This window comes from Anabrus simplex, chromosome 3 (assembly GCF_040414725.1).
Source record: "Anabrus simplex isolate iqAnaSimp1 chromosome 3, ASM4041472v1, whole genome shotgun sequence".
NCBI classification, from domain to species: Eukaryota; Metazoa; Arthropoda; class Insecta; order Orthoptera; family Tettigoniidae; genus Anabrus; species Anabrus simplex.
This window is the reverse complement of record NC_090267.1, coordinates 206,634,084-206,655,252: the sequence shown is the minus strand read 5'-3', so window position 1 is coordinate 206,655,252 and position 21,169 is coordinate 206,634,084. Positions and strand designations below refer to the sequence as shown.

Sequence of the window (21,169 nt, the reverse complement as noted above, 5' to 3'; positions counted from 1 at the left end):
TGTGTTAAAACCTGTCTGGCCAGGCTCACCCTGCCATGGTAATGGAACAGAAGATGCAGCCTGTGTCTCAATGCTGAATGTCAGGCAATGGAAAATAACCCAACCCCCTAGGGGGCCTCATATGATACCGATTTCCTTAGGGAACCAACGTCTATGGGCAGAGGTGCCTTTTAGGTATGGGTGCTGGACCCATCTGTGAAGGAAATTCTACTGAAATCCAGTGTATAGTGTCTGTTCTCCACGTTAGAGGTACATAAAACAAACTCTGGAGCTTACAACCCCAGTTTTAGCTCTGAGGAGTAGACTATGCCTACCCTCCCAATTACCTTCAACTTAAGGCATGATGGAAACACTTTCGGTAAAGACCGCTCTGAGAATTAGCCGGAAATGAAAATTCTCCACCATCATGAGCGGTACAACCAGGCCGTCTGATTCTGGAGAGCCTGGAACATTATGTAGCGAATTGGAGCTTCCCAGAACCTCAATACAGATACAAACCAAGCAAAAACACCGTCTTGGAACGCTTATCAGTACACTGAAAAATAAAAACAACACAACATTTTGGAAGACCGGAATATCTGCATACTGGCACTACAAGAGACCAGATACCTCGATGAAATCCCAATAGATTCAGAAGGGGAAAGAATAAAGAATAGCTCCAACATAACGATACTAGGGACAGTCTTTGTAGTTAAAAGGTATAATAATGGAGTTCATTTATCAATATTTCACTTCACCATCAGAGAGGAACTTGCTCCTCTCCTTCAGATCTAGTAATACAGCCTATACAAATATCAATGCACACGCCCCTATATATGAAGATATTAAGAGATATCCAGAAAAGGTGGCGATTTTGAGAGACTCTCAAAGACCCAGATTCCAAAATCCCTCAACATCATGTAAAAATATTGTTTGGTAACTTCAATATGCAGGTTGGCAGGAAAAATAAGTATAGAAAAATTGTGAGGGCTACCCGGCACCTAGACGAACGATTGCATTCTGTAGAAAAATTCAACCTTAAAATAATGTCTACATATTTCAAAGCCCTCCCAAGGAAGAAGAAAACATTGATCTCTCCTAACAAGATACTAGGGGAGTTCCATATCAACCATATTGCAATAACAGCCAGAAATCGAAAAGAAATGCTAAATGTCAAAGTAAGAAAGAGACCCAACATCAACTCAGACCACTACCTCTCAGTGATCGAGGTCAAATTCTAGTCAGATAGACCCAAACCAAGAGCAAGCAAGAAGCTCAGAATAAATACAGAGACAATGAAGCAGAATAAAGATAAGTATCTTGAAAACCTCTCTAACCTGGAGAATCCTTGATGAAAGCAACCAAATGTTTGGGAAACCCTCCAATAAAATGGAATCACAGGTGGTGGAATGAAAAGTGTGACGAAACACTTGAAAGAAGATTAAAATCCTGGAAGAAGTGGTATTCCAATAAGACCAAGGAAAAATGGGAATACTTCAGGAATGAAAGGAAGGGAACAGCCAAGATCATACAAGCCAAGGAGAGAAAATACAACAGAAATACAGTGAAAATGGTGGAAGAAGGGTTTACAAAGAACACCACCAGGGATTTACAAAACCTTCAAAGAGGAGCTACAGGGATATCAACCACTAAGTCTTTGTTTCAAGCAAATGGATGGAAATATAGTTACTAACAATAAAGAAAACTGCCAGCTTATAGCAGACTATTTTAAAGCGCTGCTAAACTGCGAAAAACCTCTGGAAAGACTAGATTCCCAGAAACAATTTATCGACAACCCAGATTCTAAACTACCAAGCCTTGATGAGATCAAGCAGATAATCAAGGAGTTCAAAGATAATAAAGCACCAGGTGAAGATGGTATTATGGCAGAAATGTTGAAGATTGGAGGAGAAATAGCTGCAGAAGGAATCAGCCGCCTCACTGAAGACATATGGAAAACTAAAAAGATCCTGACTGCCTGGAAATGTGCGCCCATTCACCACTCCATAAGAAAAGTAACCAAATGGTTCTGAACAACTACAGAGGGATCTCTCTACTTCCAGTCACCTATAAGATACTCTCTAAAACCCTCCCGAACAGAGCTGAAGATCAAGCAGATCACCTCATTGGAGAATACCAAGCTTGTTTCCGAAAAGGGACGCCATGCATGGAACAGATATTCAACTGCAAAAGCATTCCGAGAACAAGAGCGATAAGGAGCCAGAACACCATGGTCATCTTTGTTGACTTCAAAAAGGCACACGACTCGATTGATAAAGACAAACCTTATTTAGTGCCTCAGAGGCGTTTGGAATTGACAAGAAAATGAGAGAAATAATAAAACTAACACTAATGGACACCATCTTGAAAGTGAAGTTCTTAGAAGAAACCTCTGCTTCGTTTGAAATAACAACAGAAGACAGATTACCCCGATCCACTTTAACATCGTACTGGAGAAAATAATGAAAACCTGGGAAGAAGCTCTAGAATTGGAAGGAATACGTGGAATACAAATGGCGAAGAAAGAACAGAACTTAGAAATCAAGTGTTTAGATTTTGCAGATGACTTTATCATCTTAGCCAAAAACTGAGAAGACACTCAAAAGATGCTGCAGAGCCTGCATGAAATCGCCGAAAAAGCGGGTCTTAAAGTCTGTTATGAAAAGATGGAATATATGGAATACAAGCACCAAAGTGAGAGCTGTACGGAGGTAAAATATGGGGGGATTAAAATGACAGGAAAGTTCAAATACCTGAGTAAATGAATCCAACCCAACAGACTGGATAAAGAGGCAAACAAGGCAAGAGCCAGAAAATTAGATCTGGTCTACAAGCTAAAACAGAAGATATTATGTAGTAGAAATTAGAATGTCACTGCCCACTGTAATCGGGAAAGTATCCCAGTTATGGTTGCAAATAAATAAATGATATAGCTGGTTGAAAACTGAAATGTGGACTAAACAGAATATTATGATGCATGTAACACAAATGTTTGTACTGAAACATGATTGAAGTGGTACACTATAAAGACCTCCTTTATACAGGAATCTTTCAAAACACATGCACATGGTCATACTCTTCTTGTACGATCTATCTGTGGATTAACATTCCTTTCTGCATTGTGCATGCATATTTGGATAACAGTTTAATAACTTATGTAATTCTTTTGAAACTCAGAAATGGTTTCATAGGATATCTTCCCTAAAAGACTGTGATTTATCTTGCAAGTAACTCTGGTGTATATGTATATCCATTCAGGTCTCCTCCTTTTATTGCTTTCATATAAGTACTCAAAGGATTGTTTATAATGGTCAGTCTTAGGGTTGATTTGGGAGGATGGGAAAATTTGCACAGCCAACATAATTAACTGTAAAAATAATTTTCACTTTTACAAACATATAGGCCTACATTCAAATGGGTTCACTTTTATAGCAAATATGATTCAGTAAACAGAGAAGGGAAGTATGTGTATATCATTTTAAACAAACCAAGCTCTTTCTTTGCTGATGGCTAACCTACAGAAGAGTCAATTGAGGAATGGATCATCAAAGTTCTATACCATTTATAAAACGGTCCAGTTAGCTCATAAACAGTATGGGACAAGTAACAAATACGAAGTGAAAGTGGCCGAAATTTCTTAATGACCCAACAAAGAAGTGAACACCCCTAATTTTGTGCCATATGTACACTTGCTGATACATAAAGTGAACATACCCTGGAAGGTGTTGTTGTCCACAACAGATACACGTGTGAGGATACGGCATGCAACATGGCCTCACCAAATTATGTTCTATTTTGTTGTCCTTATACAACCACAGGACATGGCTTGTTACATCTCTCAGTCTGGGAGTTAATATATCTGCCCAGTGGCCACATTAGTCGTAATATTATAGTTTTGTTAAGTGCCCCACAAGGAGGCCAACTGATAAGTTTGACCTGAACTTGCCTTGCGAATCATTCCTGAACTGCCTGAGATGTATGGATTGGAGACAGGTTCGGCGGGATGACACACTCACACGGAAGGGAGCGTGATATTCTTTATAATGTGCACATACTGCCTGGCGGTGAGAAGTTATTCAATTCTGTGCAACATTCCTAACGCGCAAGAGTTCAATCAACGCAAACACGCAACAGATACATGACCAGAGTGCCAATGCTCAGCCACATATGCTGAATAAAACATGCCTACTGGCCATCGTTCGCCGAGGAAAACGTGCTCTCATCGGAGAATGTAAAATCTGACCAATCATGTAGCATGCTGTTCTAGGCAAACGCAAACCCTCTGCTCATCAGCAAGCTTTTGCTTCTTAGCAAGGATTGGAACACTGCCTCAGCATGAACCCAAACCAGCACAATGGCTTACATCTCCCAATAGTGGAAAATATCTTACCCAGTGGAATGTCATACTCTGTGGGATGCTGTAGCATCCATCCACTGCTGAGGTTAGATTTCCTTGTTCAATGAGAGCAACTACCCGCTCATGAATGAGAGATTCCTGGGGTGCCATAATTGCTGGCAGAATGACCTACCTATGTGTAATAACTGTAGTGGATCATCCTGCAATGCGATTGGTTTGCCCGCTGTTGCTGCCAGTGGAGTAAAAAACCTGAACATCCCAAGCGGATTCAAACCAACCACCTTCCCACAGTCAACTACAGTGCTTCATGAATAAGCATGCATAACAAACCTATTAGCCTGTCTGCTACCTTTCATGTCACTTGTATTCAAGGCCGTTTACAGGAAACTGTGCTATCTGTTTCCCCACACTCATAGATACTACATTTATGATGGTAACTTCTGTATGAGTAATGTTTCATTGACCCTGCGTGTATACTTTTTCCTTAATGATTTGCTTTACGTCGCACTGATAATGGCAATAATGGGTTAGGAAAGGGCTAGGAGATGAAAGGAAGCGGCCATGGCCTTAATTAAGGTACAGCATTTGCCTGGTGTGAAAATGGGAAACCACGGAAAACCATCTTCAGGGCTGCTGAGAGTGGGATTCAAACCCACTGTCTCCCAAATGCAAGCTCACAGCTGCACAACCCTAACTGCAAAGCCAACTTGCTTGGAACCCCGAGTATAGAACGACATCATCATGGCTGCAAGTGACAATGCCCATTACCGTACAGTTGGGCTCATGATTTTTCAGCATGCTCACTTTCTGTGTTGGCAAGTGCACCACTGTTATCGTTTGTGATGTCAGAAACGTGTAAGATTTCATGAATTCACGATTCATTAGAACGGATTTGTCAACAGACATTAGAAGAAAGGAAACCAAAGTGACCTCATAATAATCAGTTATATATATTTCAATAAAACAATTAACTTAATTCACAAACTTAAATTTTTGCAGTAAGAACAAATTTCTTAAATATTCTTAAAACACAAATTTTGTAAGATATGGAAGGTTTTATATAAATATAAAGCTGCATAAGTAGTTTCGATGTATTTTTCCACCAGACTCTGAACAATAAGAAATAATGTTATTACCTAACAGTTAAAATGCAACCCTGACGTAACACTTCAGCAGTTTCCTGGAAATGCTTTGGATGGGATATAAATAAATTCTTCATCTTACCATCAAGTCCATCCAACGTTTCCTGTGAAGGTGGTCCTCCTTGTTCATGGTCGTTATCAATGGTTCCAGAACCAGGAAGAGAATTAATCTCATTCTGGTGCATGAGGGCAGGTCCGGCCTGTAAACAATACACAATGAATAGCATTTTTCTCAAACACTATTCTTTTCCTGTAGAACTACATCTCAAAATTAACTGAAGGATCATAACAATTCCCATATGTTCAAAATTATGTAATTAGACACTTTACATTCTGGTTATACTGATCCTCTTGATGTCAGATAAGAATAAAAATGATATGATCATTTACTGGTTGGGAATTAGTTAGGAAAATGTAGAAAGCAATAAAAAGTCTATAGTTCTTGTTGCAGCAGAACAAGTAATCAAATATCTTGGGGAAAAATGTCATGAAAATCAGCATTTCTAAGGCTAAAGTTATGTGGCACATCTTCCTCCTCAGTAGTCCAGGACTAATACAAAATAAGAAATTAAAGGTGGTACTCTCAAGGTTTTTTCCAACTATACTTGCATCAAAGAAAGTGTGTTTATCAGAAACACAGAAATTTGAGGATATTCTTGAGAAGCTTGTTGACAGGACATTGTCTGACTTCGAAGACAGTGATTTGGTGGTTCAATAAGAGGGCAATCAATTTTATTTCTACATATGTACTGTAGGTCCAGAAGATAAATGCCAACAATGGAGCCAGTCGGAAAAGAAAACTGCGGAAATAGTCTGTCCCCAAGTGGTGAAAGGGTATAATCAGTTCTGGGGGAGGGAGTAGATCTAGCAGATATGTTGCTTGAGCTATACAGAACAGACATTAGATTGGTCAAGTGGTACCGGTATATGGGAATTATGTTTTGGTGTATTAGTGTTGCAGTAGTTAATGGTTGACTACTGTAACGTAAACATAAAAAGCAGCAAAGAGAGAAATTTAAGTATTCCCCTGTACAATTTATTAGAAATATCTCAAGTACTGATAAGACAGAGAAGGTTCTGAATCAAAAGTGTGGGCAACGAAGTGATAGTCCAATTCCACAGCCCAGTCGAAAAAATGTTTGCTCTATGGAGTCTTGGTTGTAGGCGGCTCCACATCGTTTCCATAAGTAAATCAGCCCTCATGGATAAAAGGTTTATTTACACAACACCACATACAGTTTTACACTTTTGCATATAAAATACATTGCGATACATTGATTATACCGAGACACAAAAAGATGTGATGCTCATGCTTATATGCACTTGTCGCCGCCGAATGATGCTAGTTTGAGAAGCTACACCCTGAAGCAATGTTGCATTGTGCACATGGGTGCATTCTGTATGTGGGGCGAGTTCATTCTTCCCGATGCCGCCACAGCTCCAAAACCAGCTGATGTCAGGTATGATGCAAATGGACACTGGCCTCAGTATAAAACGAAGAAAGGCCGATGTAAATTTTGTCCTAGTGGAATCACCGAGCTGACCTGCTCTAAAGGCAGAGGTAATTTGTGCTTGACAGGAGGTAAGAACTGCTTCTTCCAATTTCATAACAATTGAGGGAATCAATCAATTTTGACTCATGATTTACTGCTTTATTCACTTTTGCAGAATTATATAATGAGACAATGTTACATATGGCTTATTTTGTTTGCTAGATGTAATTTTGTGTACAGAAGAACATGTAAATTGCTCTGTGAAATATGTATGTCGCATTTGAATGTTACCACAGGTTCCCAGTGTTAACCAAGAGCAACATGCTGAAATTTCTAAATTTATGTGCGAAATTTTGAAAATTGTTAATAAACAGGATCACTGTGTTCTAAAACAACTGTTCTAAAAGAGGGGAAAAACCCTCCCAAAAATAATAATTTGGGACTGAAAGGGTTAAAAATAATTCCAAAATTGATCCACTGGCTAGAATTCAAAAAGATGACAATGAACAATGATTATGAACTTAAAACAATCAGTGGATCTGACCCACAACGCCTCACCTTCCCAGAAACTATATTGAAAAATTAGTATTACTGACCAAGACACTGTTTACAAAGTACAATTCTGAATCAATGATTCTTGTTGTCCATAGGGGTCCAAACTCCAGGCGAACGGCCTCTCATAATGATACTTACTGCTAGTAAAGTAAAACCATAACAGTCCTCACGTTGCAGTACTAATCAAGAGTAGCGTAGAACTCATGGTGTTCCAAACATTTTTGTAATACTCACAAGTATTGTACGTTGCACAGATAATGCAGACCTATAGTGTTTCTCACACAATGGCACCACTCGTAGACAACACAAACCCAGGGTGTTTCCAACATAGGTGTACTAATCATAAGGACTCGCACTACACTGTGGTGTTCCTCACATAATGGGGACTAATCACAGGCAACACAGACCCACAGTGTCGCTCATATAGTGCTACTAATCACAGGCAACGCCCAGACCCATGGTGTTTCACACAATGGAACTAATCACAAGCAATGTAAGCCCGTGGTGTTCCGCATATAGTAGTACTAATCACGGGTACTGTAAACCCATAGTGACCCGCTCATTATTGCTACTAATCACAAACCTATTCTGCACCTAACACAGTGGTACTACTAAGTAAAGGCAACCCATGGTTTTCTCTGCGTGATGGTACTAATACAAGTATGAAGGATGAGTTCTCCACCTAATCAATACTTTATTTTACATATTGTCAATATTATTTACATAAAAAGACAGTACCAGTTTCGACCTGTAAATAGGTCATCTTCAGCTGCTAGAGAACCTACTTAATAGCGACTGTATTGCATAAATACTACTAAAATTAAAATTAAACAAGAATGCCATTAAATAAACATGAATGCCACTATTCTAAAATTACTTAATGTTAAGATATACACATATGGTGCAGTTTTGAGGTTAAGGGGCTATTTCCCTGGCCCTTTGATTTCTACATATTTCAAACATTTGCTGAGGTTGGAATTGGATACAATTCTTAGATTTTATAAAGAATCACCGACATACAGGTGTCAAGTTATCTGTGTTAAATGCCAATATTATGTCCAACAGTTTATGAGATGTTTAAAGTGTATTGTTGTGCCGAAAATATGTGGAGGCATCGTGTTCCTTAGAATAAGAGGTTCAGCAACCAGTTCACAGACACATAGCTTATACTCAATCTATATCAATGCTGAAAAATATGTTAGTGAGTGCCACTATTCTAAAAAGTACTTAACATTAAGATATATACTAATATATTAATAACAAATAGTTTCATGGTCCTAATTCAATCATCCTTGGTCGCCCCGTGCGGCAGGCAGGCGATACCGAGGGTGTATTCTTCATCTGCGTCCCCCACCCAGAGGAGTTTACCTGCATTGTGAGAATGAGACGCTTACTTTATTGCAGTTACTGTTAACTCAGCAGTTACAATGACAAGTGATGCAAATCAAAATATTTGAGACGTGGACTGTATCATTGCATTTATAAATGACAAATGTGCAAATAGTAGAGAGTTATATTTTAAACCTTTACCAAATACAAGTCACAGCTATTCAGAGATTTTTAGTATAGCATGACATTTCAATTCAAAGGCATCTGACCTATAAACAGGGAACTACAAAGTGTAAGCAGATACTGTATTGTCATAATAACTATCAACTTTGTGCCCTAATCCTTAGTTAGGCCCCATTCACAATGCAAATGTAACCGTAAACTTAACGACGTAACGTAACCGTAAAATTAACGTAAAATTTGTGGTATTCACAATGGAGGAACGTAACATGAACATAAAGAGTACACAGCAGCCAATCAAAACACCGCCATCTTATTTAGCACGGAAGTTGGGTTTTAGGCTATCTCGCAGTTTTATATTTTAAGGTCTCGATGGAATCAAACAACATGATAGCGGAATTCATATTACTTCAAACATCTCTTGCTTTGCTCCTGGGAGCTGAGTACATGAAAAGGCGAACTAAACAGTGGTGCAGAAAGGTTCATCCCTTGAATCAAAGAAGGTTATCTCAGGGCGATTTCGGTAATCTACTCTAAGAAATGACCCTCATCAGTTCGTTTTGTACATGCAGATTAAACCTGAACTGTTTAACACTATCTTACGATTTGATTCCCCTTTCCTAATAAAAAGAAGTGTAAGGTCTCCTTTACCGACATCTATGCGCCTAGCTATCACACTCCGATGAGATGTTTGGACGATATCATTTTCGTAAACTAGCAGTCTGGCATAATGTTAAGAAATATACAGGAACACTGTTTTATCTACGACAGGGATCGTCTCTCGTCCGGTCGTCAGTGCTGCAAGCTTGTCTCCCGCCATTTCCCGTCAGATTTCATTGCTACAGTATATTTATTTCCATGTATTTTTTTTCGGTACAGCGTCTTTGTAATTCTTTTTCCACATGCACACAAAGATTATGTTGAAAGAGAATTACAAGTGTTTCGTTGAAAGAAGTCATTATATCGTGCAAAAAATATAATATTTACGTTTGCTCTGATTGGCTGGTTCTTAAAACTAACGTAAAATTAACCACAAGAGCTTGGAGTTTGCAATCTTTTAATTTCACGAACTCGCAGTTAAGTTAACGCCGGCGCATTGCGAATGGTTCCATTAGATAATATGGCCGCTAACTTCTAAGTTAACATTAATTTTAAGTTTACGTTACGTTATGTTTGCATTGTGTATGGAGCTTTACGTCATTTGCTGTCATTTGTTTAACACTGACATTCTCTCTACACGTTCAAGAAAGCAGGTCTTATAAAATAGAACCATGCGAATTGAAGGTGTTACAGATTGGATATAAGATCAAAAACAATGTCATAGTGGACTGCCTTGCCTTCGCAGATGATATGGTGTTGTTACATGAGAAGGAAGAAGACGCGAAATTGGCACTAGCAAATCTAGCTGAGACTGCAGCAAAGGTTGGTCTAAAAATAGCCTACAACTAGACGAAGGTACTGAATATGAAGACCAATTGGAATGTAAAAGGCCAAGTGGTAGAGAGAGTCGACAGCTTCCGGTACCTAGGCGAGAACATCACAGGTAAAGTACAAAGCAACAAAAGTACCACAGACAGAGCTCAACTGCTGCTGAAACTTCAAAATGCAGCCATGAATACATATGGAAAGAAGAACCTCTGGAGGAATGCCAAACTGCGACACTACATAATAACCATCAGGAATGCTGCATTATATGCAACTGAAATGCTGACATTGGACAAGACAGCATGCATACAATTGGAGGAGGAGGAAAGAAGAATCTTGAGACATATATGAGAGGGGCATTTGAAAAGTCCGTGCAAAAATAAAAACTACTTACGTGTTTGGGGCAAACTTTTTTATTTTTTGACATAGTCTCCTTTCAGACTTATACACTTCGTCCAACGATGTTCCAGTTTGTTGATCCCTTCCGAATAATAGGATTTGTCCAAGTCTGCAAAATATCCATTAGTGTTTGCAATCACCTCCTCGTTTGAAAAAAATCTTTGTCCCGCCAGCCATTTCTTCAAATTGGGGAACAAATAGTAGTCTGAGGGAGCCAAGTCTGAAGAATAGGGGGGATGTGAAACGAGTTGGAATCCTATTTCCATTAATTTTGCGACCACAACTGCTGAGGTGTGTGCTGGTGCGTTGTTGTGATGGAAAAGGACTTTCTAGTGGGCCAATCGCGGGTGTTTTTCTTGCAGCTCGGTTTTCAAACGGTCCAATAACGATGAATAATATGCACCTGTAATAGTTTTAACCCTTTTCAGATAGTCAAGGAGGATTATCCCGTGTGAATACCAAAAGACAGTCGCCAGAACTTTTCCGGCCGAAGGAACGGTCTTCGCCTTTTTTGGTGCAGATTCCCCCTTGGTAACCCATTGTTTAGATTGTTGTTTGGTCTCAGGAGTATAGTAATATATCCAGGTTTCATCCACAGTAATGAAACGACGCTAAACGTCCTCCGGATTCTTCTGGAACAGCTGCAAACTATCCTTGCAACACTTCAGACGATTCCGTTTTTGCTCAAGCGTGAGCAATCGCGGCACCCATCTTGCGGATAGCTTTCTCATGTCCAAATGTTTATGCAAAATATTATGTACCCATTCAGCCAAGATGCCCACAGCACTAACAATCTCACGCACCTTAACTCTTCAGTCATCCATCACCATATCATGGATTTGATCAACGATTTCTGGAGTCGTAACTTCCACAGGCCATCCAGAACGTTCAGCCTCACTTGTGCCCATATGGCCAGTCCGAAAATTTTGAAACCACTTATAAACTGTTCTAATCGAAGGTGCAGAGTCACCATAATGTTTATCAAGCTTCTCTTTAGTCTCCTGAGGTGTTTTGCCTTTCATAAAGTAAAGTTTAATCACCACACGAAATTCTTTCTCGTCCATTTCTTGAAAATCACTCGACTTCCTTGATTCACAAAAATGCCAAACACAAAGAAATAGACCAATATGGCTGAAACTTGGTGTGCGTTCATTAAAGAGATGCTACTAACTAAACATGACCTCGATACGCGCCGGTGGTGCCATCTCTCGGACTTTGCATGGACTTTTCAAACCCCCTTCGTATGGGGCACCAAAAAGCAAGGTGAAATCTGGGTACACAGATCAAGGCAGGAATTATATGTGAGTATAGAACCAATCTCAAGTGTGATAAGAAAGAGAAGGTTAGGATTTGTTGGACATCTCATGAGGATGGATCACAGTAGGCTGACAAAGAAGATATGGAATGCAACCTGCTTAACTGGAAATAAGTGGATGAAGGAAGTCAGAGAAGATTGGGAGACTACTGGCATAAAGGAAAAATATCCACTGATGACAGTACAGGATAGGTCCAAATACAAAAAGCTCGTGGAGGGTCACAGATGGACAGACACCAGGATCCAGTTTCAGATCACAGAAGCAGAGAGAAAGAGGAGGAGAGAGAGAATGAAGAGGTATTGGGAAGAAAGAAGACGTGCTGAACAAGTCACTCGTGATCCTCAGGGGTCGCAACGAACCGAATAGAATACGTGTTTCACCCCAGAGGAATTTCATGAAGATCTATGTTTCACTGATTTCCAACAAAGAGATGCAAAAAAATAAGCAATTAAATATGGTATTCTCTGGGTCTTTATGAACTAGAACTGTAACAAAGAAGGTGTGTTCATCAGAAACATATGTCACTAATTTATTATATAGTCAATACTCTGGCTAATTCTACTGACCAACAGAACTGTAACAAAGAAGGTGTGTTCATCAGAAACATATGTCACTAATTTATTATATAGTCAATACTCTGGCTAATTCTACTGACCTTGAAGAATTTCAAATTCATGGCCCGTGTAACTATTCATGAAGTATATTTTGGGCTTATGCCGTGTAATTAATTGTAAACACAATCAACGTTTCAAAAGGAACCTTGCCTTTCTTCATCAGGGGACAACAGAGAAAAGAAACGACGTATTAATGGTTGCTAGGAGAAAGCAACAAGGAACTTGAAATTGTGCTCTAAGATTAAAAGGGACGCCATTTTAGCTCCATGCTAGAGACAATGAATGGCAACAGTAAAGCATTACTCTCTAATGGTTCTGATAATAGGTAGCCATGATTCACTGAGGTTGTAACCTGTATCGCAGTTGAAATTATCTGGGTGTTTACGATTTCAACTGCCTCCCAGATAATTCTTGGGCGATATTGCTTTATACGGGCAAGGACATCCACTTCTTCGAACAAGACATCTTGACCAGGTGTTAAGGCATGATCAGCAACAGCTGATTTATCAGGTTGGTTGAGTCTGATACATCAGGTATGTTCTTTGATGCGAGTACACACCGTTCTCGAAGTCTGCCCAATATAAACCTTGCCACAAGTACAGGGAACTCTGTAGATACCAGATTGTTGCAATTTAGGCAAACTATCCTTAGTTGGTCGCAGGAGTTGCCTAATCTTAATTGATGTTCAAAAAACAGTTCGTACATGGTACCTACGTAAGATTTCAGCACTACGATCCGTCATGTTATGTATGTAAGGTCGGTAGGCAGTTCCTTTTACATCTTTTTCCTTAACAGACGTCCGATTATGTGTCAATTTCAGAACCCTTGAGATCAAAGCTCTGCTGTAACCGTTGCTCTCAAAGATGGTTCTCAAGGTGTTAATTGCATCTTGTAGAGCTGACACTTCACAAATCCTCCTGGTCCTGGTAGTCAGAGTTGTAAGGATACCAGTTTCTGGGCAGGTTGATGGTGAGAATCTGCATGGAGATATCTAGTGGTGTGTGTAGGCTTACGATACATGCTGTGTCTTAAGAGATCCATCCTCTTTCTTGGTGACGAGAACATCTAAAAGTGGTATCTTGCCGTCAGATTCCATTTCCAAGGTGAAACAAATGGAAGGGTGCTGGCGATTAAGGTGATCCAGAAAGTGACCAAGATTGTCTTCACCTTCTATCCATACGACAACATACTTTCAACGAAATATTATGAACAGACAGATGGTGTGGCCATGGGAAGTCCTCTCTCTCCTGTTGTGGCTAATTTCTTCATGGAAAATTTAAAAGAGAAAGCTTTGTCGTCGGCACCTTCCAAACCGAAGATCAGGTGATGATACTTTCGTCGTATGGACAGAAGGTGAAGACAATCTTGGTCACTTTCTGGATCACCTTAATCGCCAGCACCCTTCCATTTGTCCCACCTTGGAAATGGAATCTGACGGCAAGATACCATTTTTAGATGTTCTCATCACCAAGAAAGAGGATGGATCTTTAGGACACAGCATGTATCGTAAGCTTACACACACTAATAGATATCTCCACGCAGATTCTCACCATCAACCTGCCCAGAAACATGGTATCCTTACAACTCTGACTACCAGGACCAGGAGGATTTGTGAAGTGTCAGGTCTACAAGAGGTAATTCACACCTTGAGAACCATCTTTGAGAGCAATGGTTACAGCAGAGCTCTGATCTCAAGGGTTCTGAAATTGACACATAATCGGACGTCTGTTAAGGAAAAAGATGTAAAAAGAACTGCCTACCGACCTTACATACATAACACGACAGATCGTAGTGCTAAAATCTTACGTAGGTACCATGTACGAACTGTTTTTGGAACATCAATTAAGATTAGGCAACTCCTGCGACCAACTAAGGATAGATTGCCTAAATTGCAACAACCTGGTATCTACAGATATCCCTGTACTTGTGGCAAGGTTTATATTGGGCAGACTTCGAGAACGGTGTGTACTCGCATCAAAGAACATACCTGATGTATCAGACTCAACCAACCTGATAAATCAGCTGTTGCTGATCATGCCTTGACACCTGGTCATGATGTCTTGTTCCCAGAAGTGGATGTTCTTGCCCGTATTAAGCAATATCGCCCAAGAATTATCAGGGAGGCGGTTGAAATACGTTAACACCCACATAATTTCAACTGCGATACAGGTTACAACCTCAGTGAATCACGGCTACCTGTTATCAGAACCATTAGAGAGTAATGCTTTGCTGTTGCCGTTCATTGTCTCTAGCATGGGGCTAAAATGGCGTCCCTTTTACATTTTAGGGCACCATTTCAAGTTCCTTATTGCTTTCTCCCAGCAACTATTTATACGTCGTTTCTTTTCTCTGTTGTCTCCTGATGAAGAAAGGCAAGGTTCCTTTCGAAACGCAGAGTGTGTTTACAATTAATTACACAGCATAAGCCCAAAATATACCTCATGAATAATTTCAAAAAATGTTAGCATACAGTAATAGTAAAGATGTGGTGGGAGACTAGTCTTTATATTCACAATGAAAGGGACAACATACTCATTCAGTTTGCAAAGGAAAAGAACTTCACATTAATGAACACACAGTTTAAATAAACCCTAACAACATTATATACATAATGCAAAGAAAAGTGAGGAATACTGAACCATTTGCTTGATGAACCATATTTTTAAGGTCTCCCTAAGAGTGATCCATTAACATATATCTATTATATAGGACACTAAACAAATTGGAGACACAGTTTTCTTTCAGAAATGGCTTTAGCACAAGAGAGGCTTTACTTAATATTTGTGTATTGATAGAAAGATGGCTTTATTTAATCTTTATGTACTGGTAGACAGATGCTGACATGTAAACCAGAATATGTTTGCTTGTTTTGTAGATTTTGAAAATGCTTTCGACAAGGTCCAACATTACATAAAATCAGTTTCATGGTCCGTATCGCACTTCAATAGATTCACAATTAAGTATTTATTATTTTCCACCTAGTCGATACAATTATTGCTAAAGGCAATTTAATGGTTAAAAGTGGTACATGTTTCGTATTTTATCAACATCTTCAGCCACATAACACTGTTTAGATGAAAAACATATAAAATTGACAAAGTAATGCTTAAGAGGAAGTGTCCTTAAAATTAACATAAGATTGACAACATTTAAACAAACAAAAACTCAAGAGAAAATATATAAATTATTACTACAATTGAAAGCAGTTGTCAAGGAAACACTTGTACAATATTCCATAGAGAGTATGTCCTAAATGAATATTCTTTTCTTAATAATTCATGAAAAAAGGTCAAATTATAAATTATACAGTTTATAGGTAATTGTCGAAATGAAGAAAACCAGATATCACAATGTGGTTCTTATTATTAATGCAGATGAAAATATAACTAATTCTTAGTTGTCAATTCTTATTAAGCCTGCTTTCCTTTGGAACAGTAACTCCAGTCATTCTCTCACAGTCTTGTGTCTGGTGTAATATTGATGATGCGTTCTTCCTTGCTCTTGCACCTGAGGAGGTGGAGGAGCGGGGGATATAGGTGTGTCAAGAACCTCCTTGCTGCCACCTATAGCTTCAACTGAGGAGGAATAAGTTGTAGGGCTATCTGTAGATGGAGTAATTCCAATTCTTTTTTCGTGATCTTTCTCAAGCATTTTCAAATATACTAGAATTTGATAATATAAAGGATTCTTATATTCTACAGCCTCATTAAGGTTATCATTTTTCTTTATAAGTTGGTCTAGATGAATGTATAGATCTTCATATGTGTTCATTAAGCTGCCCTTCTTTAATTTCTTTATGATGGTCAGGTCTTGTTCTATGTTGGTAAATTTATGACCTGTGGCAATCATGTGTGATCCCATAGCTGAGAATCTTCTATGTTTTTCAGCATTCACATGTTCCAAATATCTAACTTTAAAATTGTGGCCAGATTGTCCTATGTACAGAGGTGCCAACTTTTGAAGTGGGTTATCAGTAATCACCCTCTGCCCCCCAGAACATTTTCGAGTTTAAGTCCAGAGCATGTCCTCCATTCTCATGATAATACCCCCTTTTTCCTTCCCGACACAATATATTCTTAAGTATATCATATTACGAAATAACATTGCACAGTACCTTTTAATTTAATGATAAAATATCCTTTGTAACTTGTTTCGCATCCAGCAGATTGTTTGCAGTGTAGTTATTCTTGAAACACCCTTCCCCCTGTGATGACATTTTCGTCTTCTGAACCATAAACGATTCCAGTGTACATGTCCTTAATGCGGCCTTCAATTCTGTAAATTCATTACTTAAGGATTTGTTCTGGAAAAGAGCAGAGGAACTCCTTCATTCGCACAATGATTTTTTTTTGCAAGTTGCTTTACGTTGCACGGACACAGATAGGTCATATGGCGACGATGGGACAGGAAAGGGCTAGGAGTGGGAAGGAAGCGTCCGTGGCTTTAATTAAGGTACAGGCCCAGCATTTGCTTGGTGTGAAAATGGGGAAACCACGGAAAACCATCATCACGGCTGCCGACAGTGGGGTTCGAGCACACTATCTTCCAAATACTGGATACTGGCTGCACCTAAGCGACTGCAGCTATCGAGTTCGGTACACAATGAATTTCACAACGCTTACGATCGAATAAGTATTGTTGCCAACTCACAAGCAATGAAATGAGGAGGATTTATCAGACAAGCTGGAAAGGATTGAACATATTTGCTTCTTTATTTCTTTTCTTCGTAGAAAATGACTTTCGTGATAATGTCGCTTTTCAGTAATAATTTTCCCTTTGACCGTAATGCCGTAATCATGAGATGAAATCCGTAATAATTACGGACAACCCGTAATAGTTGGCACCTCTGTATGTATGTATTCTTGCATTCAAAGCATGTGAGTTTATATATTCTCGAATCAAACAAATTTATCTTTTTCCGAGAGATTTATTGTATCATGGTTGAAAAAACTATGTTTCATGTTGTTATTGGTGGAAAATGCAATTTTGAAATTTTTTCTCTTAAATAAATTTGTTATTACGTGTATGTTTGGATTATTATATGTGAACTTGATGTATTTTTCAGTTTTACTAGGTTCGATTGCTAATTTGGAATGCTGCTTCTCCGAAAATTTATTAATTATTTTATCAATCATGTTATTGTTGAAACCATTCAAGAGGGCTTGTTGTCGGATAAATAACAGTTCTTTATTCCTTTCAGATTTGGATAAAGGAATACTAAACGCTCTGTTAACGTAACTATAATATGCTGATCTTTTCTTGCCTCAAGGTGTAACGAGTTGTTCTTGATAGTGGTCAGTGTGAAAGTAGATTTTCTGTGTATTTTGAAAGAAAATCCTTTTTCTTCTCTCGTTGTTGACTATGTCCAGGAAATTCAGTGATCTCTCTACTTCCTCTTCTAAAGTGAATTTGATATTGGAATCCAAATTGTTCAATATATTTAAAACTTTATTGCTATCGGTAAGTCTGTTATCTATTATAGCGTAAACATCGTCCACATATCGTGTCCAAAAATCCAAACCCTCTATTTGATTAATAATTTCCGTGTGTTCCAAATAGTCTAAGTATTTATTAGCCAATATTCCTGATGCTGGGGCTCCCATTGAGAGTCCTTTTTGTCGGTAAATTTTATTATTAAATGTAAAATAATTTTGATTTAACACAAATTTTAAAACATTAATAAAATCTTTTACCCGGCGAGTTGGCCGTGCGCGTAGAGGCGCGCGGCTGTGAGCTTGCATCCGGGAGATAGTAGGTTCGATTCCCACTATCGGCAGCCCTGAAGATGGTTTTCCGTGGTTTCCCATTTTCACACCAGGCAAATGCTGGGGCTGTACCTTAATTAAGGCCACGGCCGCTTCCTTCCAACTTCTAGGCATTTCCCATCCCATCGTCGCCATAAGACCTATCTGTGTCGGTGCGACGTAAAGCCCCTAGCAAAAAAAAAATCTTCAATTTCTGGTATGCTTACTAATTTGTTCTTCATTAAATTCTTCTTAATGATTCTGATAGTGTCTTCTATCGGAATGTTTGTATACATGTTGGTTATGTCAAACGAACATGTCGTGTGAGATGATCCAAGTTTAAAATCTTTAACTAGATTGCAAAAATCCACTGAGTTTTTGATACGTGTTTTACAATGAAATACGTATTTACTTGATAAGAAATTATGTATAAATCTAGAAGTTTTATAAATGGGGCTATGTTTGAAATTTATGATAGGTCTAATCGGTTCTCCTTGTTTATGTAATTTCGGCAGTGCTCTTGCAGTCGGGAGTCTAGGGTTTATATTTATTAATGTTTGCACATCATGTTCATTAAACAAGAATGACGTGGTTTTTAATAGTTTTTTAAGATCCCTCTGAATACGTGATGTCGGGTCTTTATCAATTGTACTAAACGAATTGTTATTTAAAAATGTTTCTGTTTTATCAATATAAACATTTCTATCTAGGGCTACAACTGTTCCTCCTTTATCTGCTTTTGTGATAAGTTATTTAGCTTGATTTTTTGCTTCAAGTTATTAACTGCCTTGTTGGTGCCTCGAAGTGATAGTAAACCTTTTACTAAAATAGGAATTTTCTTCTTAGCTTCATACCTTAAGTCATTCTGTAAATCTACAGGTACATTCTGTATTGCTGTTTCTGTTAATGTTGTGATTAAATCGTAACTTTTGTTTGAACTTGGCCAATTGAAATTAGGGCCTTGACTTAAAATAGAGGTTCCTTCTTCATTAAAATCTATCTCAGACATTTTTTTAATTGGAGGTGGATAAACACTATCATCAAACGTAAGATTAGGAACTAACCTTCTTTCTTCTCCATTAGATGCTAAATTTTTCAACTTAAATAATTTATTATCCAAAGTTTCTTGTTTCATTTTAAGTGTGTTCTCCATTTTCTCATTGATATGTTTCTGGAAAGAATCCCATTCCAGAGGAAGCAAGTTCAGTGGTGCTGAGAGGTGTGCGAAGTACATTTTCTCATTAAGAGGTTTCTTTCTCTTATACATAAATTTAATTTCTCTTTTTAACCATATTTTATTGACCTTCATTTGAGTAAACTTATGATGATTAGAATACTTAATTGTGAATCCAATGAAGTGTGATATGGACCATGAAACTGATTTTATGTAATCCTAATGCCAACCAGGCAAGCAAAGAAGCTAACACCTACCTCAACTTAAAGATGAAAATAGCTAAAGTGACAAAAGATATAGTGTTTTTGAAGGAATGCCTTAAAAATAATTTGATTCCCAGTTTTCTTAAAAGTGCCCAAAGAAAAACTATATATTCTAATCATCATAAGTTTACTCAAATTAAGGTCAATAAAATATGGTTAAAAAGAGAAATTAAATTTATGTATAAGAGAAAGAAACTTCTTAATGAGAAAATGTACTTCACACACCTCTCAGCACCACTGAACTTGCTTCCTCTGAAATGGGATTCTTTCCAGAAACATATCAATGAGAAAACGGAGAACACACTTAAAATGAAACAAGAAACTTTGGATAATAAATTATTTAAGTTGAAAAATTTAGCATCTAATGGAGAAGAAAGAAGGTTAGTTCCTAATCTTACGTTTGATGATAGTGTTTATCCGCCTCCAATTAAAAACTTGTCTGAGATAGATTTTAATGAAGAAGAAACCTCTATTTTAAGTCAAGGCCCTAATTTCAATTGGCCAAGTTCAAACAAAAGTTACGATTTAATCACAACATTAACAGAAACAGCAATACAGAATGTACCTGTAGATTTACAGAATGACTTAAGGTATGAAGCTAAGAAGAAAATTCCTATTTTAGTAAAAGGTTTACTATCACTTCGAGGCACCAACAAGGCAGTTAATAACTTGAAGCAAAAAATCAAGCTAAATAACTTGATTATCACAAAAGCAGATAAAGGAGGAACAGTTGTAGCCCTAGATAGAAATGTTTATATTGATAAAACAGAAACATTTTTTAATAAAAATTCGTTCAGTACAATTGATAAAGACCCGACATCACGTATTCAGAGGGATCTTAAAAAACTATTAAAAACCACGTCATTCTTGTTTAATGAACATGTTGTGCAAACATTAATAAATATGAACCCTAGACTCCCGACTGCAAGAGCACTGCCGAAATTACATAAACAAGGAGAACCGATTAGACCTATCATAAATTTCAAACATAGCCCCATTTATAAAACTTCTAGATTTATACATAATTTCTTATCAAGTAAATACGTATTTCATTGTAAAACACGTATCAAAAACTCGGTGGATTTTTGCAATCTAGTTAAAGATTTTAAACTTGGATCATCTCACACGACATGCTTCAGCAAGGAAAAGCAGCAGGAAGTGATCTAATTACTGGGGAGGTATTAAAGACAATGGGGTGG

At 38.1% G+C, this 21,169-nt stretch overlaps 1 protein-coding gene across 11 annotated transcripts in view; it reads right to left on the bottom strand.

Moving 5' to 3' along the window:
• Positions 1-21,169, bottom strand: part of LOC136866151 (protein tramtrack, beta isoform) — a 625,536-nt gene that overhangs the window by 330,576 nt on the left and 273,791 nt on the right. For all 11 annotated transcript variants that reach the window (XM_067142866.2, XM_067142864.2, XM_067142861.2 and 8 more), the window contains exon 4: positions 5,561-5,678. In XM_067142866.2, the coding sequence (XP_066998967.1) occupies positions 5,561-5,678 (118 nt within the window). The remainder of the gene's footprint in view (positions 1-5,560; positions 5,679-21,169) is intronic.